The following is a 22793-nucleotide window of genomic DNA, read 5'->3' on the forward strand; positions in this document are numbered from 1 at the left end:
GTATTCTTTTTCGTTTAAATAATTCATTGTGGGTTACATGTAACAATACTTCATTTGCACACATCATGCTTCTACCTGATACGTGTGAGCCTCGCTAAAAGTAAAGACAAAGTTACACCATATTTTCAGACTCTCTGCATCTTCCTTTGAATTGGTTTAATGTTTTGAAGTTACAAAACAGAACAGTTAGAAGCCTGCCATCAAACCACATTTATATAGAGAGGTTTCAAGAGGGGTCATTGTATATGTGCAATGCTTTGCCTGGACAATTTTGAAAGAAAATTCCACAGATCATGTAGCATTTGTGGGGAGGAGAAATGCAGTTAATATTCCATTAGTTATCTTTAATTAGTTACCTGATGAAGGGTTGCTGACCTGAAATGTTAACTGTTCCACTCTCCACAGATGCTGCCTGTCCTGTTGGGCATCTCCAACACTTTCTGCAATTATTCCAGATATCCAGCATCTGCAGGTTTATTTGTTGCTTTTTGAAAACCAAGCTCCTGTGGTAACTAGTCTGCAATCAGCTCCCCCAGCCCCTTCCCTATCTAAGGCTTTCTTCAATGCAATTCACCAATAATTAAAGGGTGGTATCTTCTGACTCAGCACCAAAGATTTTCTCAGCAATTATTTTGCCATTGTACTTGGGTTGATTCCCTCCAAAATCTTCTGGGAGAATATCAATATCAATCTCCTTAAAGAAATTTTCCAGCTCCTCACCGTGGACATACACCTGGAAGAAATATTGATAATTGTTCATTGTTATTAGTAATTTAAGATGCTACCAAAGCTATATTTTTGCAGAAATTGCACTCATCAATATTAGACCTCAATTGCAAATAATTGGCTGAAGTCATCAGTACAGAACACCACCCTGCTCCCACCTTCACTCACTGACTCTCTTCCAAACAATTGGCTCAGAGGAGTGTCCATGGATGATACCGAAGATCAAAGCCTGAAGGTCTATTGGACGTCCAGAAGTCAAGGCCCAATGGCATGAACCCTGAGTTTGCAATTCTCTGTGAGTCATCAGGGGAAGTTGAAAGCCCAGCTTCTGTGAATCCGTGAGTCGGCTGGAGGATGGAGGTTAGAGGACTGGGTATGTACTTGGGTGGGTGGGAAGCTGGGAGGAAAAGTTTGTTTTGCTGTCGTTGCTTTATAATTTGGTGTGTCCTGACTATTTATTCACCTCCATAGATACTGCCTGACACACTGGGTTCCTCCAGCATTCTGTGTGTGTGTGTCTGTTGCTTAAAACCTACGCTGAATGTTTTTCCTAAAGAGAGGCCGGCTTGGAATTTATGAGATGTACTTTGTGCAGAAACGTTGTACCAGTTTTGTGGGCATTGCCTGGTGTGGGTTGTTGTGAGGGAAAAAACCAGGCCAAGATCCAGCTGTGCGAGTGGGTCTACGACACGATTCAGGGGGCAGGTCAGTTGGACAGACAGTGGTGGGGAGAAAACATGAAAAATTCTCAACACAAGAACACAAGGAAATAGGAGCAAGAGTTGACCACCAGACCCCTCAAGCCTACCCTGTCATTTAACACAATCACGGCTCAGTTAGTTCCCTTCTTCTTTGTGACTGAGCCAAGCTATTGGTACAAGCAGGATCTTTACACAAGGGACATCAAGATAAATATATATATATATATATATATATATATATATATAGATATATACACACATACAATATTTAGCACCTCAGTACCTACCTGGCTCTCTCAGTGCATGCATGCTGGGGGAATTTATCGTAAATTTTCCCATCTGCCCAATCATGTGACCCCCCCATCACATATCACACTTGGTTTTTAGATTAGATTCTTTTGTACCCACACAGAAAGAGACTGCTAATCAAAAGCATTGTCTGCCCTCTGTTTGTATAAGAGAGATAGTGACAGTCTTCTGATTGTACACTTTATTTGATTTCTAAAGAAATATTTAAAGTCTGTTGATTCAAGGGAAAGAGGAGTTAGCATAAGAGAGCTGGAGGAACAGAGACTGGGAGTATATTCTTTATGAATTGTATTCTGTTTTTCTCATGATCTGACCATAGCACCCTCACAGCAAAGTCATGGAAATATAGTTCATGTCCTTATACATGGTAAAAACTGGCTCTTTCCTCACCATTAACTTCATTTTACATGTCAGGTGCCTGTATTATAGCAGCCTGTTTGTTTAACATCCACTAGTCCAACTGAACCTTCAAAAGGATGAAGTCAATGACTTCAAACTCAGTTGTTACTTTCTTAATTCACAGGGATGATCTTGGTTTCAGAGAGGGGAGCTAGGGGTCGGACTAGGGTGTAGGGACAGGGAAGTGGGGGAGGTGGAGGTCAGATTAGGGTTTAGGGACTGAGATGTGGGGAGTTAGAGCTCAGATTAGGGTGCAGGGACAGGGACGTGGAGGAGTTAGAGGTCAGATTAGGGTGTAGGGACAAGAATGTGGGGGATGTGGAGGACAGATTCTGGGTTAGGGACAGGGATGTCGGGGAGTTAGAGGTCGGATTAAGGTGTAGGGACTGGGATGTGGGGGAGTTAGAGGTCAGATTAGGGTGCAGGGACAGGGATGTGGGGGAGTTAGAGGTCGGATTAAGGTGTAGGGACTGAGATGTGGGGAAGGTGGAGGTCAGATTAGGGTTTAGGGACAAATTAGGGTGTCCGGCTTTTGTGTCTTCTGCCCAATGGGAGTGGAGAGGGAATGAATGAGTGGTGTGGGAAGAGTCATTGATTCTGTTGGTTGCTTTCTCAAGAAGTGCAAGCAAAGTCAAAGTCAATGGAGGGGAGGCTCCAAGATGGCACCAACGAACAATGCAGTCAAAGGCACCGTTCTGCAGACAGCTCATGAAGCTACTTGTTTTGCTTCGTCATCTTCTTCCTGCTACTAAGCTGCATGCAGTTAGAACCTATGATTTACAGCTTGATGCTGTGCTTTTGCGCCGATTGAGTGATCTGGTGCTTTGTTCTTTTCAAGGGGTTTCGGTGAGGTTTGGAGTGGAGTGTGCAGCCCGGAAACTTCGAGACCGGGCCTGAGTCCATGATCAACTCCATTGCTTTTCTCCGATACAGGGGTCGATCAAGGCTGAAATCAATGAGGATGAGAGCAGAGGACGGGTGGGTATTCGGTGCCGTCTGCCAGCATTCGACCGGTCTTCCTATCCCTCTCGCTAGCTGCTCTCAGAGGAAAGTGCAGGAGCCTTGGAATTCACATTGCAAGGATTGATCAACAAGGTTATGGAATCATTTTTGAGGACTGAGGTTCATGTTGGATGTTTTTCTGGATTCTGGCTACTCTTTTTTTTGCAGTTTTTGAGTGATTGATACGGATTGGGGCGCTTTGGCAAAGAATGGCTCTGTGTTCTATGTTCCATGTTCTATGGGGGGGTTATATGGGAGGCAGGGTTTAAGGGTCGGCACAACATTGTGGACCGAAGGGCCTGTACTGTGCTGTACTGTTCTATGGTCTATGTCCTGCTGTGGGCTAGCAGCACGGCATTGAACTGACGTAAACCGAAAACTCAACTCCTGGTTTAACGTCTGATATTCTGTACGTTGTTCACTTGCTTTCGGCCATTTGTGCAATTTGTTCACGCATTGGGTGTTTGATGCTTTCTTGAACGGGTTCCATGGTGTTTCTTTGTTTCATGGCTGCCTGTGAGAGGACGAATCTCAGAGCTGTACTCTGTATACACACTTTGATAATAAATGTTCTTTGAACTTTTGGTCTCTGTGATGGAATAGATACATTCACAACTCTGCAATTTCTCATTGCCTTGGTCAGAGTAGCTGCCATACCAACCCATGATGCTTGTGGAGAGGATAGTTCCTTTGGTACATCCATAAGAATTGATTAAGATTTTGCTGCTTTCGTTCTTACCATTTCATCACCATTTAGTGTTCAATTGCCACTGCTGTCTGTAAAGGATTTGTATTTTCTCTCCATGACCATGTGGTTTGCCTCCAGGTACTCCAGTTCCCATCCACATTCCAAAGACGTATGGGTTAGGGTCAGTGAGTTGTGGGCATGCTACGTTGGCACCAAAAGTGTGGCAACTTGCAGGCTGCCCAGCACAATTTTTTCAGACTTGTGTTGGTCATTGATGCAAACAACACATTTCATTGTATGTTTCAATGTACATGCGACAAATAAAGCAATTCTGTCTTTCTTTCATCTTTCAATATGTGCATGAGCAATTTCTGCATTCAGAACTGAGAATTGCTTGGGGTATCTAAAAAATGTATACGCAGAGCATTACGGAACAAATCTTAGTTAGGATTTCAGTGAGAACAATTGGTTAGAGGAACAAGAGTGCTTAAAAGAACAGTCTCTGTTGTTATGTACTTACCCTCTCCAAAAGTTTGCCCTTCAAGAAAGGCTTAACCATGTTGTAGGTGGTGGTGAAATACCAAGGCTGATGGATGAAGTGGACGGCTTTAAACCGAGCAGGGAAGGAGTCCTAGAAAGAGAAACAGGGGTCAAACTATTAAACTCCTCTCCATTTTCTTGTCTGATGTATATTTAGTCTGGGAGAAGGTGTCATCTTCTGCTGTTTACTCTCTGTACTTCTGGCCAATGGACTCAAGGCTTTCAATGCTATCCTGAATGCTGCCTCTTCATTTTGAATTCACAATGACACCCAAGAGATTCCCAGGAATTAGTGGGGATGTTATAGCTTTTTAACTTTGAGAACATCCTTGTCTACCTGGTAAGCTCTTACTACAATAGATCTCGCAATATTCCTTTAGTTTCATAGAGCTTTTGTTGGGAGTGAAAACAGAGGCTTTGACTGAGGGTAAATTGGGCCTCATTGCTGGGAATGTTGAGCTGGGATAGGACATTGACTTATCCAGCATGGGGTGAACCTACCTAGAGCTTTAAGGTGTGTGTTGTAGGTAGCCCCTGTCTTATAGGTGTACATGAAGTCCATGGGTTTTGTACTGGATTTGAGGTCTTGATCTTCAAGCACTCAGATAGCCAAAGCCTACGCTGGTACACAGAAGGAGATGGTGAATTTAATCATTGATGTCAACCTTCATTGAGAGATGCCCACCCCCCCCCCCGCCCCAATACAGTAAGTTCTCCACTTTTTCTCAGGGCTTGCTGTGGACCTTTCATTGTTGGAGGTCTGTGCTGTACAGTGAGGGAGAGCTGGAAGTGGAAACTTGTTCTTTGCACGTTAAGTATAACATCAATACATTTCAATAAATGAGCACTGAAGAATTCAGTAAACATTTGTTACCTACGTGACCCTCCAAACATGTTCAAAAATGAAATTGTTGACCTGGTTCCCAAATGGTAGAATGCTGCAGGTGGAGAAGAACCTCAGAAATCAGGAGAAATGGAGACAAAATAACTGGGAGATGAGTTGAGGATAGTGAAGACCCGAGAGAGGGCAAGCACTGGAATCTGGATGAACAAACAATCTGCTGGAGGAGCTGAGCGGGTTGAGCATGCACCAATCACTGGTTCCTGTCACATCGCTTCTGCTTCTTCTCTGTATACGGTTTCCCTTCCACTGCACACCCAGTCCTGATGCAGAGTGCCAACCCAGATAAGTAGAGAATTCCTTTTCCCCCACAGTTGTAGCAACAAGAATCCCTTCTTTGTTGCGGAAGGAATTAGTGGTCGCTAGTTCTACTCATTGACTCAAGATTATCATCATCATTACGTGCTGTGTCGTATGACATGGGCGAGCAAGGTCTTCCACCTGTTTTAAGCCTGTGAAGAAGACCCCATTCACATTGGTGTTATTCTTTTCTCTATCCATGACTTTGATTGTTCTTGGAAACTTTTCTACAGAAGTGGTTTGCAAGACAGGTGACCCCCAGCCATTATCGATACTCTTCAGAGAGTTTCTGCCTGGCATCAGTGATCGCGTAACCAGGACTTGCAATATTTATTTTTTATTTATTGAGATACAGAGTGGAATGGGCTTTTCCGGCCTTCGAACTGCACTGCTCAGCAATCCTTGATTTACTCCTGGCCTAATCATGGGATAATTTACAATGACCAATTTATCTACCAACTGCTATGTCTTTGGACTGTGGGAGGAAAGCAGAGCACCCGGAGGAAACCCACGTGGTTACGGGGAGAATGAACAAATTCCTTACAGTGGCGGGAATTGAAACTGGGTCACCTGTATTGTAAACCGTTGTGGGGGGGGGGGGACAGTGGATCTAAGCAGGTGCTACACCTTACATCTCCTTTGGTAGAGAGATATCTCCACCCTGCCATCCAGTAAGTCAAAATAAAAGGAACTTATCAGGGGTGATTGATAAACTCGTGGCCTAAGGTAGAAGGAGTCAATCTTTGGAAACCTAGCACCTTTATTTTTCAACATAGTCCCCTCCTACATTTACACACATAGTCCAGCGGTCGTAGAGAATACAGATCCCTTCTTTGTAGAAGTCGGCGTCTTGGACCACAGCAGGGGTGATTGATAAGTTCGTGGCCTAAGGTAGAAGGAGATGAGTTATACAGCTCTTGTTACATGCATGTGCAGTTCAACTCTTTGAGTGATTATGCAGAAAGTTTGAAGCTAATAACTCATCTCCTTCTACCTTAGGCCACGAACTTATCAATCACCGCTCGTAAATTCCTTTAAAAGGAAATGAAAAGATAATAAACGCTCTTTCAATTTCCAACACAAACCCCTAACAGTGGTGTGGCACAATAGTGTGCTGGTTAGCACAAACACTTTTCAGTACCAGCAATGAGGTTCGATTCCCGCCAACGTCTGTAAAGAATTTGTATGTTTTTCCTGTGATTACATAGGTTTCCTCCGAGTGCTCCTGTTTCCTCCCACATTCCAAAGAAGTACAGTTAGGGTTAGTGAGTTGTGGGCATGCTATGTTGGCACTGGAAGCGTAGAAACACTTGCAGGTTGCCTGGCACAATCCTCACTGATCTGATTTGATGCAAATGATGCATTTCACTGTGTGCTTCAAAGCGCGTGTAACAGATAATATTAATGTAATCTTTAATCCCTGGTTATTGCTTCTGATGCTCACCTGAAGCATGTCCACCATTTTCTTGAGTTCTGAGGTTTTAATACCAGATGCTTGTTGCATTGTAAATCCCTTAAAATTTTCGATGATGCAAAATCCATTAATCTGCGTCTCCTCGTTCTCAAGAAGTTTCTCCAGGATCACACAGTAAGCACGTAGGATCTGACGAGAAAGAGAGCAGCTCACATCACACCCAATCATTTTTATGGTTCAGGTCTCTGAAACGAAAGCCCTTTCAGTGAGTTTCAGTAAAGCTCACTGAGGTATTGCACCAAATGGCACCAGCACCAAGATACCTCTGCTTGATCATTGTACATTGGAATAGAAGAATGAGGATGACCTCTGATGATTAGATAACCAACCAATCAAGCACTGAGGCCTGCTGTTCACTGAGTCATGTGATTTGTACTTGGTGCATGTGGGACGTATAATTAGAAACGGGAAGAATATACCTGGGATTTCTACTCCTATTAAGTAATCCCTGTTGATAATGTGTGTGTTTAATGGGGGGAGGGCAGAGTGAAAGGAGGAACAATGTCATTTACAGTCAGATAATCTTCCAATGCTCAATGCTGAGAATCAGCCATTTTTTTGGATAAGTGGGCAAGGATCACATCCTCCTGGGAATGGCCCTCAGTTTTCATCTTTGCTGGGTTTGTGTTCACTGGGATCTTTTATTATTTACTTATTTATTGATACAGAGCAGAACAGACCCTTCTGGCCCGACGAGCTGCACTGCCCAGCAACTCACCTATTTAACCCTATCCTAACGCAGGGCAATTTACAACGACCAATTAACCTACTAACCGGTACGTCTTTGGATTTTGGGAGGAACCCGTGCACAAACAACCTTTCTTACAGAGGATGTCGGAATTAAACTCTGAAGTCCAACTCCTTGAGCTTTAATAGAGTTGCACTAACTGCTACGCTACCTTAGCATGTCACTTTGCTGCAGATGCTGAAAGACTTTTTGAGATGAAGACTTGGTTCTCTAATTTCCCTGCACATGACAGGTGCAGATAGAGCCTCCACATCTAACCCAAGCCAGAATGACCGGTGTAGCTGCTCTGGCTAATACAGACTGCTGGGTTTTACCTCTCCTCAATAACAATTCATAAGATCGCCCAAGACATTCTGAAAAGTTGCAATCTAGGGGCTTAAGCCATGGCAAGAATTTAAACCCCCAGATATTATACCCCACACATTCCCCTGCCAATCTACTGTGTCTCCTCATTTAAGAAAAGATGTGCTGGCATTGGACAGGGTTCAGAGGAGGTTCACAAAGGTGATTCCGGGAATTAAAGGGTTATCATACGAGAAATGTTTGATAGCTCTGGGTCTGTAATTTAGAAGGATGGGGGGGGGGGGCAGTTCTCATTAAGACCTTCCGAATGTTGAAAGGCCTAGACGTAGATGTGGAAAAAATGTTTCCCATTGTAGGAGAGTCTAGGACAAGAGGGCACACCCTCAGGATGGAGGGGTGTCCATTTAAAACAAAGATGTGGAGAAATTTCTTTAGCCAGAGGGTGGTGAATTTGTGGAATTTGTTACCACAGACAGCTGTGGAGGCCAGGTTGTCGGGTGTATCTAAGGCAGAGTTTGCTAGGTTTTGATTGACCACAGCATCAAAGGTCACGGGGAGAAGGCCAGGGAGTGGGGCTGAGGAAGGGAGAAAAAGGATTAGCCGTGATTGAATGGCAGAGCAGACTCAATGGGCCAAATGTCTTAATTCTCCTCCTATGCCTTATTGTCTTATGATTTTATGGTCTGCCAGTTAGTCTAGTTATTGAATTTTCAGAGCTTCTTATGTGAGTCTTGGCCACGAAGACTTCTCTCTGAAAATAACTCCAGCCACCATAACATCACACTCCTGTGGTTTGTGGATATGCCTGGAGCAGACAAAAGTCTCCAACTTGTAAAACCCACGTTCAATTCAGGATACAGCTGGGGTCTTTTTAACTCGCAAGCGTAAAACTCAAGCTCATTAGAGACCATGCTTGATCTTTTTCATGGTCATGAGGCCTAGAAGCGATGTTTGGGTGGTTTTGATAAGGGTTTGGCCATGAAAGCAGTAAATTACCAGTGGTTATATGCAAATATATTTTCCATGACTAGGCCTTCAGATGGGGAAAAAAGTAAAAAAAGGGGAAAGTCCAACAGCATAGTGAGAGTTACTGCCTCACAGCACCAAAACTCCAGGGTCAAATCTAACCTTGGATGCTGTCTATGTAGAGTTTGCCTATGACCATGTGGGTTTCCTCCAGGTGCTCTGGTTTCCTCCTACATCCCAAAGATATGTAAGTTGGTAGGTAAAGTATTCACTGTTAGTTATCCCTCGTGTGCACATAAGTGGTAAAATCTGTGAGGAGTTCACAAGAATCTGGCAAAATAACAAATTATATTAACATAGAACTTGTGTAAATGGGTGGTCTATTGCTGACACAGAAACAGTCAGCTGAAGGATTTGTTTCTAAGCTGTTTGCCTCTTAAACACCCTTGGAACAATTGCTTGGAAACATCCTTTTTGGTATTCTGTTTGAGGTTGCAACATACAAGAATCAGAACTAAAAACAGAAAATGTTGGAAACACCCTGCAGGTTAGGCAGCATCTGTGAAGAGAAAAACTACGTTACAGTCTGACCTGAAATAATAAGCCTGATGCTTCCAAACCTGTTGAATGCTTCTTGCATTTTCTGTTTTTATTTCAGATTTCCAGCGTCTGCATGTATTGTTTGATTTCTCACCGGACACAAGTACTGTTACCTCATCGAAAGTGATTTCCTCGTAATCCCAGTTCTCGATCTTGAAGAGCAAGACGACACGGCCATACTTGTCCCGGTTTGTGAGAATGCCAGGGTAACCCGCCTCAATGGTGCAGCGGACGGCCTCTGGTGTCAGATTCTCAAAGAGTTCAGGGTATTGTTCACGGAAACGCACGTAACCTAGTGGGGAAAGAAAACTGGGTTAATCAGCCTATTTGTGTTGGTATTGCAATGCAATGTACCCATCCATTATTTATTTATATACACACATGCTTTTTCTCTCCCTCTCCTTTTTCTCCCTCTGTCCCTCTCACTATACCCCTTGCCCATCCTCTGGGTTCCCCCCCACCCTTTTCTTTCTCCTTAGGCCTCCTGTCCCATGATCCTCTCGTATCCCTTTTGCCAATCACCTGTCCAGCTCTTGGCTCCATCCCTACCTCTCCTGTCTTCTCCTATCATTTTGGATCTCCCCCTCCCCCTCCCACTTTCAAATCTCTTACTAACTCTTCCTTCAGTTAGTCCTGACGAAGGGCCTTGGCCCAAAATGTCGACTGTACCTCTTCCTAGAGATGATGCCTGGCCTGCTGCGGTCACTAGCAACTTTGATGTGTGTTGTCAGTATTCACGACATGGGTTCCAGGGGTGACAGATTTGTTATAAGAGTGGAGCTGAGTAGATTAGATCAGGATTTTAGAAGAATAAGAAGATTTACAGTGCATACAAAGTGCTGGAGGAACTCCAGATCTCGGCCCGAAATGTCAACTGTTCAGTCCTTTCCATGGATGCTGCCCAACTTGCTGAGTTCCTCCAGATATCCAGCATCCGCAAAATCTCTCGTGTTTAGAGAAATTTACAAAGCTATTTTATTTATTTAGAGTAACAGCATGGTAATAGGCCCATCTGTCCCAGTGAGCCCATCCAAATACACCCATGTGTCCAATTAACTTTGGAATGTGGGAGGAAATCGGAGCCCCTGGTGCAAATGCAAGTGCTCATGGGGAGAATATATAAACTCCTTGCTTCAGAGGCAGAATTGAACCCGCGTTGCTGGTGCTGTCATAGCATTAAGGTAACCACTACGCTACAGTGCTGCCCTTTGAAGAAATTTGGCAGGCAAGGTTTATGGAGGATGCTTCCCCTGTCTTGAGGAACCTAGGACCAGGGATAAAATTGCAGAATAAGGGATAGCCTAACAAGGAGTGATATCTTTACTCAGAAGGTGATGAATCTTAGAAATTCTCTACTCCAGATAGATGTGGAGGCCGAGTTGTTATAGAAACATAGAAAATAGGTGCAGGAGTAGGCCGTTCGGCCCTTCGAGCCTGCACCGCCATTCAGTATGATCATGGCTGATCATCCAACTCAGAACCCTGTACCTGCCTTCCCTCCATACCCCCTATTCCCTTTAGCCAGAAGGGCCATACGTTCACTAAAGCAGGGATCATTGTCTGTGAGACAACAGCTCTACTAACTACACCTCTGACACACAGAAAAAATGCTAGAGGAACTCAGCAGACCTATGGAGAGGAATAAAGAGTTGATGTTTCAGGCCGAGACCCTTCATCAGGACTGGAAAGGAAGGGGAAAGAAGTCAGGATGAGGCTCCACTTCCAGCACTTTATGCTCTGCAACTTCTGCCATCTTCAACAGGCTTCTATCACAAAACACATTTTTACCTCCTTCTCCCCCCCCACCCCCCACAACTCTTTGCTTTTTGCAGGGATTGCTTTCCTGTGATTCTCTTGTTCGATCGTCCCTCCACATCTTCTCCCTCCTGAAAGTGCTATACTTGCCTGTTCAGCTTCTCCCTCACCGCCATTCAGGACCCCAAACAGTCCTAATTGAAGCAACACTTCACCTGCAAGTCCAGCATTTTGTGTGTTACTCTGGATTTCCACCATCTGCAGCTTCTCTTCTGCTTATAACTACACCTCCGTGCTGCTTTTTGCTGTACTCTCAGTGGCCACTTTATTAGGTACACCTGTACACCTGCTTGCTCATGCAAATATCTAATCAGTCAATTACGTGGCAGCAACTCAATGCATAAAGGCATGCAGTCATGGTCAAGAGATTCAGTTGTTCAGACCAAGCATCAGAATGGGGAAGAAATGTGATCTAAGTGACTTTGACCGTAGAATGATTGTTGGTGCCCATCAGGGTGGCTTCAATCTCTCAGAAACTGATGATCTGGGATTTTCACACACAACCGTCTCCCGTGTTTACAGCGAATGTTGTGAAAAGAAACACACAAAAAAAAAGCATCCAATGAGCGGCAGTTCTGTGGGTAAAGACACCTTGTTAATGTGAGAGGTCAGAGGAGAATGGCCAGACTGGTTTGAGCTGACAGGAAGGTGACAGTAACTCAAATAACCACACGTTACAACAGCGGTGTGCAGAAGAGCATCTCTGAATGCACAACACACCGAACTTTGAAGTGGATGGGCTACAGCAGCAGAAGACCATGAACATACACTCAGTGAGCACTTTATTAGGTACAGGAAGTACTTAATAAAGTGGCCACTGAGTGTATGTTCTGCTTAATTCTTTGGCTGGTGCAATGAAACAGTGGTTTCTGCTGATGATCAGTAGTCAGCACATCTGATTCCTTGCAGTCTTGACCATTCTTCAGAGGGTTGGTAGATCAGCAGGTTTTAACCATTTCATCTCTCATTTATTTGAAAGTTTTCTGGATTTTTTATTTAGGCATCAGAATTTACTCCTTTTCCTGCTCTCAGTTGTTTCTTTCCTGGTTTGCTCTACTGACAGACAATGTATGCTGTGTCTTCTATGTGATAAAAAGAACCTTATGTTTGGAGAAGCCATTAATTAATTCATAAAAGATGGACATTCCCATGCCAAATATTGGGCTCTTTTTCAAGAGCAATTACTGCACAACAGACCGAGGAAACAAGTCTCCAGTTTAATGAGTATCTCGGTCAATTGACCCCTTTCTCATCTAGTGATTAGATTTTGAGGGAGGTTTGAGTGTGGGACTCCACAGAAATCAAATCTATTGTTGGTTGTGATTCAGTTTCCTGTATATATCGAGAGAGCCAGGATGAAAAGAAAGGAGAAGGCAATTGCTCTTGTGTCCCTGGGTGAGAAGGGTAAGCTTCTGCAGCTGGTTGGTCAGAAATTTCTCCAAGTGAGAGGTGCTTGTATCTAAGTTGGTTGTGATGGTAATGACCCCCAGGCAACCATTCAGTGCTCAGTGGTCAACAAAAGCAAAGATATAAAATATTAAAGGTTAGCTTTATTTGTTGCATTTACATCGAAACATACAGTGAAACGTGTTGTTTGCATCAATAACCAACACAGTCCATAATGTGCTGGGGATAGCTCCCACGTGTTGCCATGCCTTCAGTGTCACACACTCAACTTTTTAGGAACTGCTTCTTCCCCTCCACCGTCAGATTTCTGAACCCATGAACACCACTTCACCATTTTACTCTCACAAACCAGGATTAAAGGAAGTGGTCCCTCAGGTTTCTCTGAAATCTTTTCTCTCTCACTTTAAATCTGTGCCCTCTAGTTCTGTATTCCACAACTCTGGGAGAAAAATAAGACTGTGCATTCATCCTGTCGATGCCTCTCATGAATCTATACATCTCAATAAATTCATAATAAACTCGATAAATTTCTAGTGATATGCCATGGAGATCTGACTGGTTTTATTACCATCTGGTATGGAGGTTCCAATGCACAGTATTGAAAAAGAGGGTTATGTCCAGCTCCTCCATAGGCACAAGCCTCCTACCATAGGGGACATCTTCAAAGGTGGAGCCTCAAGAAGGTGGCATCTGCCGGGAAAGTCCTTCACTACCCAGGACATGCCCTCTACTCATTACTACCATCAGGGAGCCTGAAAACACACACACACACAAACACACACACAAAAAACGTTTCAAGAACTCCTACTTCCCCTCCACCATCAGATCTTTCAACCCTTGAGCACGACCTCAATATTTTACTCTTTCACATTATTTATTTATTTATTTATTATATTTCTTATTGTAACCTATGGTAATTTTTTAATGTATTGTATTGCCTCAGTGCTGGGAAAACAACAGATTTCTCAACATATGTCAGTGATAATCATCCTGACTGACTCTGACTCTGAGGATATATTATCTGGTTTGTGCCTTGCATCTTGGTAAAGTAGCAGAAATTCATCGACCAAGTCCTCCTCTATAAAGATCCTCTTGTTGTCAAAACAAAGATGAGTTGGCCAACCATGAATGTCCACACAGTATTTAGCACACTTCTCTGAGGACCGTCACCTTGACATGGTGGAGAGGCTTCTGAGTTCCTGAGATCCCAAGAGCGATGCTAGCTCCTTCCTGGTCGGGTCACCCATGATGGTAAGGTCAAGGGGAGGTTCCAGACAAAGAGTGATCCAACAAAGACCTCAACAGTAGAGCTGGCAGTAGATGATGATACACCTCAACGGCAGTGAAGAGTCCCCAGTCATTTTATAACCCATGCCATTGGACCCTGACACCAATCTGTCAAGGACTGTGTGGTGGCTGCCCATGCATTAACTTCTCCATGTTAAACAAAGTCACGCACGGTCATTTTGCATTAATGGAACAAGCCCTCAGAAGAGCATCATACTCGAATGGAATGATAGCACAGTTGTCATTTGCCACAATGCCATCCCAGCCGTCAAAGCAATTGTTCCATTGATATTTATTGTTTATTTATTATTTCTTCTTTTATATTTGCACAGTTAGTTGTTCTTTGCACTTTGGCTGAGCACCCTCATTGGGCGGTCTTTGATTCTGTTATGGTTATTATTCTGTAGATTTATTGAGTATGCCCACAAGAAAATGAATCTCAGTGTTGTATATGGTGTCATATATGTACATTGATAACGAATTTACTTTGAACTTCATTGTTGGAGCTATTGGCTGAACTGAGTCTAAGTCCTCCACCATCTGGAAGCAACGTGGATACGAAGGTCAATCATCTCCTCATTCACAAACCAGTAAAGATAAGTCTGTCAGGAAATGTGGAGGTGGCTTGGCCCAAAGGTAGACCAGTGGAGAAAATTTAGTGGTCAGCAATATCTTTCATAGTAGTCTGCAAAATAACAAGCCACTGAGGGCCACAAAACAAGAGAGAACAGAAACTAAACACGACAAGCAATAAGGCAAACTTTAGGCAGGTAAAGTGCAGGTTAGGAGCAATGTGTTGAGGCCAGCTGGTTCAATGAGTGAACAAGGACTGTGGATGAGAACTGAGGTTAAATAGGCTGCGGCTGGTGTCTGGAATGGGCGACTGGTGAATCATGTTAGCTCGAAGGAGACTGGGAGGTGCTCACATTTATGTGCAGGCTGGGAGGTGTCAGTGGGAGCAGGCCTGATAGGACCTTCCCCCAACCCTTACAGCCAGCACCCGATAGCCCAGGACTATCCGGATGGGTCCAGTGGAACTTATTGATGAATGATGCACCCAAGATGTAAGTGGATGGCACCCAAGACCTCTCTTTCAGGCTATACCCTTCCCAGTCAACCAGGTACTGCATACTCCATCCATGAAGACGTGAATCAATCAAGCAGTGAACCATCTTCCACCATCATAAGTTGCACAGGTGCAGGCTCAGGTGGGTTGACTGGTCCATAGGCAGTGGGCTTGAGGCCGGACACGTGAAAGGTAGGGGTGATCCTGAGGATTTGGTGAACTATTTATCAAGCAGAGAGGGTAGTGGTTCTTAGGATGGATGAGAACTGGGGTCAAATAGGCTGCAGTTTGGAATTGGTGGCAGGTGAGTCCTATTAGATGGGTGGAGATTGGGAGGTGTCAGTGGGAACAGGCCTGACAAAATCATTTCTTGCCCAACCAAATACAATTTAAGGAATTAGCTTGTATACAAAATCAGATGAGGTGTTTCTGGAAAATCAGTATCTAATACGTGTTAGGAAGCTGATTTCCGTACCTTTGAGGAGATCATAAGACCTTTTCACGTCAAACTTCCTTGCTCTTACGAATCTCAGGAAGAAAGAATCATCTTTGTCTTTTGTTTTCTCAAACACAGTCTTGGCAAACTCCTCTCCTGAGTTGGCATAGTCCTCAATAAGGTTGTGAAGCTCTTTCACACACATCACCCGTTTCTCTTCTGTCTCATTCAATTCATCCTTGGCCTTTGGAGAGAAAAGGAAGATGAGAATCGTTCTGCAGAAAGTTCTGCCGCCTTGGGTGACCTTTGGGTTGAACTTCAATCACGATATAATTTACTATTAACTTATCCCATTGAAAGAAATTTGCTTAAATTAAAAAGTCAATTTTATATGTTTGAGAATTTCTTAAAAGGGAAAAAAATTTGCAAATAAAGATGCAATGGTACAATTAAGCTTAATTTAAAAATATATTTTCCCTAGTGTTATAATGGAACATTCATATAAGAGAAGAAATATCTAGGAAATTGGTTTCAGAAGTAATGCTGGAGAGGTCTGAAAGTCGACTGATGATTGTAGTAGATTAGCAGTTGTTAAAGATGTTTGTGTGAGACTGGGTAACTAAACACCTCAGCATCTGTTGTACATAGCCTTTTCCGCCAGCTGGTTTCATATTTGGAAAAAGAGATTGCACGACTACTTTTTAGCATACTCAGGTATCTGTTCTGATAATCAGCAGGGGAAAGAACGCTGCTCACATAAAGCCATCCGCTAGTGTGACTCGGTTGAACTGTTCAGCATGTCAAACAACACGTGCAGATAGCTTCTTCTGTGACACTTAAACAAAACAGATGGTAAATAAAACTCTAATCCTGACTATTCTTGTCTTGACTTGACATGGTGAAGTTCACTGACCCCAATTCAAAGGATAATAAGGATAGCCCTTTTAAATGGCAGCTATCTATGTAGACTTAACACCAAGCTACTTGCTCATTGTATACTGTTAGTAGGCATGAGATAATTTTTTTCAGATCTCTGCTTTGAAGGCCTTGCTGCCTTTGAAGTAGAGTTTTAGACAATGCAGGAATTCACAAAACATTTTTCCATCGCTAGACTAATAGATTCAGCCTCCTAAGTAACTGTAGCAATCAACCAGTGACTGAGCACAACCCTTTCTCAACACCCTATGCATCCATTAACCATCCAGGATATGCTCTAATCTCGTTGCTACCATGAAGGAGAAGATACAGGAGCCTGGAGATCCACACTTAATATTTCAGGAACAGCTTCTTCACCTCTGCTGTCAGATTTCAGAATCAGGTTTATTATCACCAGCATGTGTCGTGAAATTTGTTAACTTAGCAGCAGCATTTAAATGCAATAGATAATATAGAAGGAAAACAAATAAATAAATAACAGTATGTGTATATTGAATAGATTAAAAATCATGCAAAAATAGAAATAGTATATATTAAATAAGTGAGTTAGTGTTCATGGATTCAATGTCCATTTAGAAATTGGTTGGCAGAGGGGAAGAAGCTGTTCCTGAATTGTTAAGTATGTTTCTTCAGGCTTCTGTACCTCCTACCTGATGGTAACAATGAGAAAAGGGCATGCCCTGGGTGCTGGGGCTCCTTAATAATGGACACCGCCTTTCTGAGACACCGCTCCCTGGCACATCTATAGAAGTTTTTGAGTGTTTTTGTTGACATACCAAATCTCTTTCAAACTCCTAATGAAGTATAGTCACTGTCTTGCCTTCTTTTTAACTGCATTGATATGTTGGGACCAGATAAACCATTCATGCACCTTGTTATTCCTTTTTTTTTGCACTATTTAAGGATTTTTGTAATTTATAGTAAGTTTACCATTGCATTGTACCACTACCACAAATCAACATATTTCATGTCATGTACGCCAGTGAGAATGAACCTGATTCAGATTCTGATATCCAGCTATGAGAACAGGCAGATGTTAAACTTCTATTATTTTACCTGCCTTCACCTTAAGACAGTTCTCCTCTTCTGGAAGTCAAAAGAAAACACGGCAGATAGCAGAAACCTGATATAAATTAGAAAATGCTTAACCGTGAAAAGAGAAACCATCAAGTTCAGAATCCTGTATCAGAACTAAGAGAGAAGCAAAAATGACATTCTTTATTTTCCTTTTTTGTGTGGTCAAACTATACATTATTACACAGATGAACCCACTCACAGGGTAAAGGAGCAACACCTTATATTCTGTCTGGGTACCCTCCAACCTGATGGTATGAATTTTGATTTCTCTTTCTGGTTAGGAAAATCCACCCCTGCCACCACCCCCCACCCCCAATTCCCCACTCTGACCTTTTACTTCTGTCTGTTACTTCCCCTGGGTCCCCTCCTCCTTCCCTTTCTCCTATTGTCCATTTTCCTCTCCTATGAATTTTTTCTTCTCCAGCCCTTGACCTTTTCCACCCACCTGGCTTCACCTATCACCTTCCAGTTGCCTTTCCCCCCCTCCCTCCACCTTTTAATTTAGGCATCTGCCCCCTCCCCTCTCAGTCTTTAAGAAGGGTCTCGTCCTGAAACACAACTGTTTACTCTTTTCCATAGATGCTGTCTATCCTGCTAAATTCCTCCAACAATGTGTGTGCGCTGCTTGGATTTCCAGCACCTGCAGACTTTCTTGAATTTGTGAATTACACAGATTATACAACATCAGCAACGCATTACAAAATGAAGCACAATCTTACCTTAACTACCTCATTGATTCACCCAATCAGAGAAAAACATATTTGTTCCACACATTGTCTGCCCCACCTACTCTGCGATCTAGACCAACCTGTTTCTCATTTTCCCAATTCTGGTGAAGGAATCTGAACCTGTTTCTCTTTCCACAGATGCTGCCTGACCTCCAATGTCCCCACCATCTTTCCAATATCCCTAGTGCTTTGCTTTCCTGTTATTGAATGATAACTGATCCAAGACATGATGATGTTGAGTTTTTAGGAAACAATATTGAACTAACTAGACGTAGCAAGAGTGGTGAACAAGTTTCACCATAGTTCCCTCAACGGTCCTTGTTTCAAGTGGTCAGAAATGAATCTCAGAGACTATCAGTCATTGAGACATACAAATCAGAAACAGGCCCTACATGTTCATGCTGCCCATTAATAATTTATCTATACAAATCCCACTTACCAACACTCTGCAAGCATCCATCCAAATACTTAAAAGTTGAGTACATGCTTCCACCAGGAATGGAGTTCCAGATTATGAACACCCCTGCATGAAAATATTCTTCCTCACATCTCCTCTAATCATGAAACCTATGTCCCACTAGTTTGAGATTTGTGCACCAAAAACCTGAAAGAGTTAAGGACCCCTTTGTGTGGTTGCAAATGCAGGTACGATTAAATTTCAATATATTTGTACATATCCATCTGTTTCCAATATATTATGCAACTTACATCTGACTTGTTTTCTCCCTTTCACGTTTCTGATGTTTTTGAAGTCTTTGAAACTTTAACTCTGTTTCCTTTTTGACAGGTGCTGTTTGACCTACTTGGTGTTTTCACCTGTTTCATTTTATTTTCATCCTGTATTTGTGTGTGAATGCATATTGCACGTGCACACACCTGAAAAGTTGACATCCAGGAACGTGAAGCTGTTCACCTTTTCTATTGCTGACCTCTTGACAAGGATTGGTATGTGTTCTCCTGATGCTTCAATCCACTCTGACTTCAATCAAGGAATTTTTGTTTCTTTCAAACCCTTCTCCAGTCTTGTCCCCATAAACCTTCACCGCCTTAGCAATCAAGAACCAATCTCTGCCATAATACACCCTTATTAATCAAGAACCTATCAACCTCCATTTCAAATATATCGAATGACTTGGCCTCCACAGCATGTGGAGGCAAAGAATTCCACAGATTCACCACCCTCTGGTTGAAGAATTCCCCTTCATTGCAGTCCTAAAAGCCGTCCCTTCATTCTGAGGCTATAACCTTGGATCCCGGACTTTCCTACTCATGGAAGTATCCTTTCCACATCGAGCCTATCAAGGCCTTTCCAGCTAATATGGCTATGAGCTACTGTGATCTCAGCATTGCTCTTGACAGTCTGTATTCCATCATCTTTATACTTGAGAGCGAGAGAAAAAGATTGTTTGTGTCTTGCACGGTACATGTCCTTCGACAGTCAGTCTACCTTCAGCTTCACATTTGAGAGAGAAAGAGATTGTGTTTGTGTGTGTGTGTGTGTGTGTGTGTGTGAGAGAGAGAGAGAGACACACACACCAGTCCTCGTAGAGGGATCAGAAGTGGAGAGAGTGAGCAACTTCAAGTCCTTGGCTCTCAATATCTCAGAGGACCTAATCTGGACCCAATATAGCAAGGCAGCCATAAAGAAGGCAAGACAATGGCTATCTTCCGTTAGGAGTTTGAAGAGATTTGGTATGTCACAAAAATACTAGCAAATTTCTACAGATGTACTGTGGAGAGCATTCTAAATGGCTGCATCATCGACTAGTATGGGGGGAGGGGGGCATAGGATTGGAGTAAGCTGCAGAGAGCTGTAAAATTAGTCAGCTCCATCATGGGCACTAGCCTTCGTGGTATCCAGGACATCTTGAAGGAGCAGTGCCTCAAAAAGGTGGCATCCACCATTAAGGACCCCACCACCCAGGATATGCCCTCTTCTCATTGCTACCATCAGGAAGGAGGTACTGGAGCCTGAAGGCACACACTTAACAATTCAGGAACAGCTTCTTTCCCTCTGTCATCTGACTTCTGAATGGACACTAAATCCATGAACACTATCTCACTACTTTTTTTAATTTCTATTTTTTTGCACAACTTATTTAACTATATTTTTCCTGTAATTCGCATTTTCCCTCTATTATTATATCTTACATTGTATTGCTGCTGCGAAGTTAACAAATTAAACCTGATTCTGATGGATAATGCAGGAAGCTGTGCAGCCAACCAGCCTGGACTCTCTCTCCCTGAAACTCAGAGAGCTGACTCACTGACCTTCTGGAGAGTGTGAGGAGGTAGCAGTTCACACTTGCCAAACACTGGCCCATGATCCTTGGTGGTAAGGTGCTCAAGTTTAGTGCGTAGTTCTTGCTCCTCCTCGGAAACCACCCGGAATGTTCCTGTCTGCTAAAGAAAGGGACAGACCGATGACAATATTTTAGTAATGAAATTATAAGCAGCTAAACGTAGCAGATGGATGGTTCATCAGTGGAGAGATCAGGACACACATTGACATGAACTAAGGGTAAGAGGGCTGCCTTTTGTAAAAATGTAGTTTCCTCACTAATTTGCCCTTACGATAATTTAAGTAACTCTGTCAGCTGGTAATAGATCACAGTAAGCCCCTCTACTTTCTATTGTGTTAACTATTAATAATTTGGAATATCAAAACAAAATAATGTGGAATTTTTTGCATACTTACAATCTCAGCCATTTTTCCCAGAATGTCCAATTTGTTTTAAATGCTGAAAGAGTAAACAAAATATTATTAGCCAGCAGTAGGAGTGCAAGAAAATGAACAGGTTTTTAATTCCTCAAAAGCACAAGAGATTCTGCAGATGTTGATAATCCAGAGTAACATACACAAAAGTGCTGGTGGAACTCAGTAAGTCAGACAGCATCTGTGGAGGGGAATAAACGGTCAGTGTTTCAGGTCGAGACCCTTCATCAGAAGGAAAGGAAAGGGGGAAGAAGCCACAATAAGAAGAAGAGGGGAGGGGAAGGAATACAAGTTGGCAGATGATCTGTCTCAGCCCAAAATGTCGACTCTGCTTTTTTCTGTAGATGCTGCCTGGCTTGCTGAGTTTCTCAAGCACTTTTTGTGTGTTGCTTTGGTTTCCAGCATCTGCAGGTTTTCTCTTGTTTGTCTTTAACTCCTTAAACCTGCTCCACTATTAATAAGGTCGTGGGCAATCTGCATTCCCTGTTCCATTGATAGTCATTGGCTGAAACTCTAACTTTATTTTATACTCCAAAGGAGCTGCCTAGCTTACTGAGAGTTTGTAGCAACTTTCCTATTTCAAACAACCAGTGCTTTACACTCAGTAGCCGCTTTATTAGGTATACCTGTACACCTGCTCATTAATGCCAAGATCTAATTAACCAATCATATGACAGCAACTCTTTACAAAAAAGCAAACAGACAGGGTCAAGAGGTTCAATTAATGTTCAGACCAAACATCATAATAGGGAAGAAATGTGATCTAAGTGTCTTTGACCATGGAATGATGGTGCCAGATAGGGTGGTTCGAGTATCTCAGAAAATGCTGCTGTCTTGGGATTTTCATGCACAACAGTCTCCGTAGTTTACAGACAATCATATGATAAACAAAAAAAACAGTAAACCTTGTTAATGAGAGGCCAGAGGAGAATGACCAGACAGGTTCAAGCTGACAGGAAGGGGACAGTAACTCAAATAACCACGTGTTACAACATCTCTGAATGCAAAACACATCAAACCTTGAAGTGGATGAGCTACAGCAGCAAAATCCCGGCCGGCTTAGCTAGCAGAGCGGTGGACACCTCCGCTGAAATCTGGAGGAAAACACACAGAGGGGAATCACAAGGCCGAGGAAAGAGGGCCGGGTCGAGACAGCAGAGACTTTTGGAGAAGAGGAGTTCAGTGGGTAATACCGTTCCGGCTGACCGGAAGTGCACTGAGAGCGGTAAGCGTAAAGGAGTTTCGTGCTTACTGATCTGCTTAACAACGGATGGTGCAATCCGGAGTATATTACGATCGAGGAACGTGTTTGCAGACTGGATACTGTACTTTTTACTGTTGGACTTCGGCCACATTCCACCGTGATACAACACTGGCGGCACGGAAGGTCGTTCCTGCCTGTGGCCATCGAAAGTGCAGCTCCTCCCGTGGAGGGTCAGACACCCTGTGCCAATAGACTGGTCCTGGACTTATTTCCCATCTGGCATAGTTTGCATTTTGGTGTTTGATTGTTGTGGTTTTTGTATTGCTATATTTACGCTCTATTCTTGGTTGGTGCAGCTGTAACGAAACCAAATTTCCCTCGGGATTATTAAAGTATATCTATCTATCTCTCTATCTAAAATGCCCACAAACATATACTCAGTGGTACAGGAGGTACCTAATAAA

General features: G+C 43.0%; 1 protein-coding gene across 2 annotated transcripts; it reads right to left on the minus strand.

Moving 5' to 3' along the window:
• Positions 1-542: 542 nt before the first annotated feature.
• Positions 543-21119, minus strand: rlbp1b (retinaldehyde binding protein 1b). 2 transcript variants are annotated; one of them, XM_072277697.1, is made up of 7 exons: positions 21108-21119; positions 20681-20809; positions 15708-15912; positions 9771-9949; positions 7011-7169; positions 4346-4456; positions 543-733 (listed from the first exon to the last, which is right to left on the minus strand). In XM_072277697.1, exons 1-7 carry the CDS (start codon positions 21117-21119, stop codon positions 581-583), a joined length of 948 nt encoding a protein of 315 aa, XP_072133798.1. In that variant the 3' UTR covers positions 543-580. The 2 variants fall into 2 exon arrangements, with proteins under 2 accessions (XP_072133798.1, XP_072133797.1); XM_072277696.1 differs by having other exon boundaries at positions 20681-20812.
• Positions 21120-22793: the final 1674 nt, after the last annotated feature.

The sequence above is a fragment of the Mobula birostris genome, chromosome 14 (genome assembly GCF_030028105.1).
Source record: "Mobula birostris isolate sMobBir1 chromosome 14, sMobBir1.hap1, whole genome shotgun sequence".
Classification (NCBI taxonomy): domain Eukaryota; kingdom Metazoa; phylum Chordata; class Chondrichthyes; order Myliobatiformes; family Myliobatidae; genus Mobula; species Mobula birostris.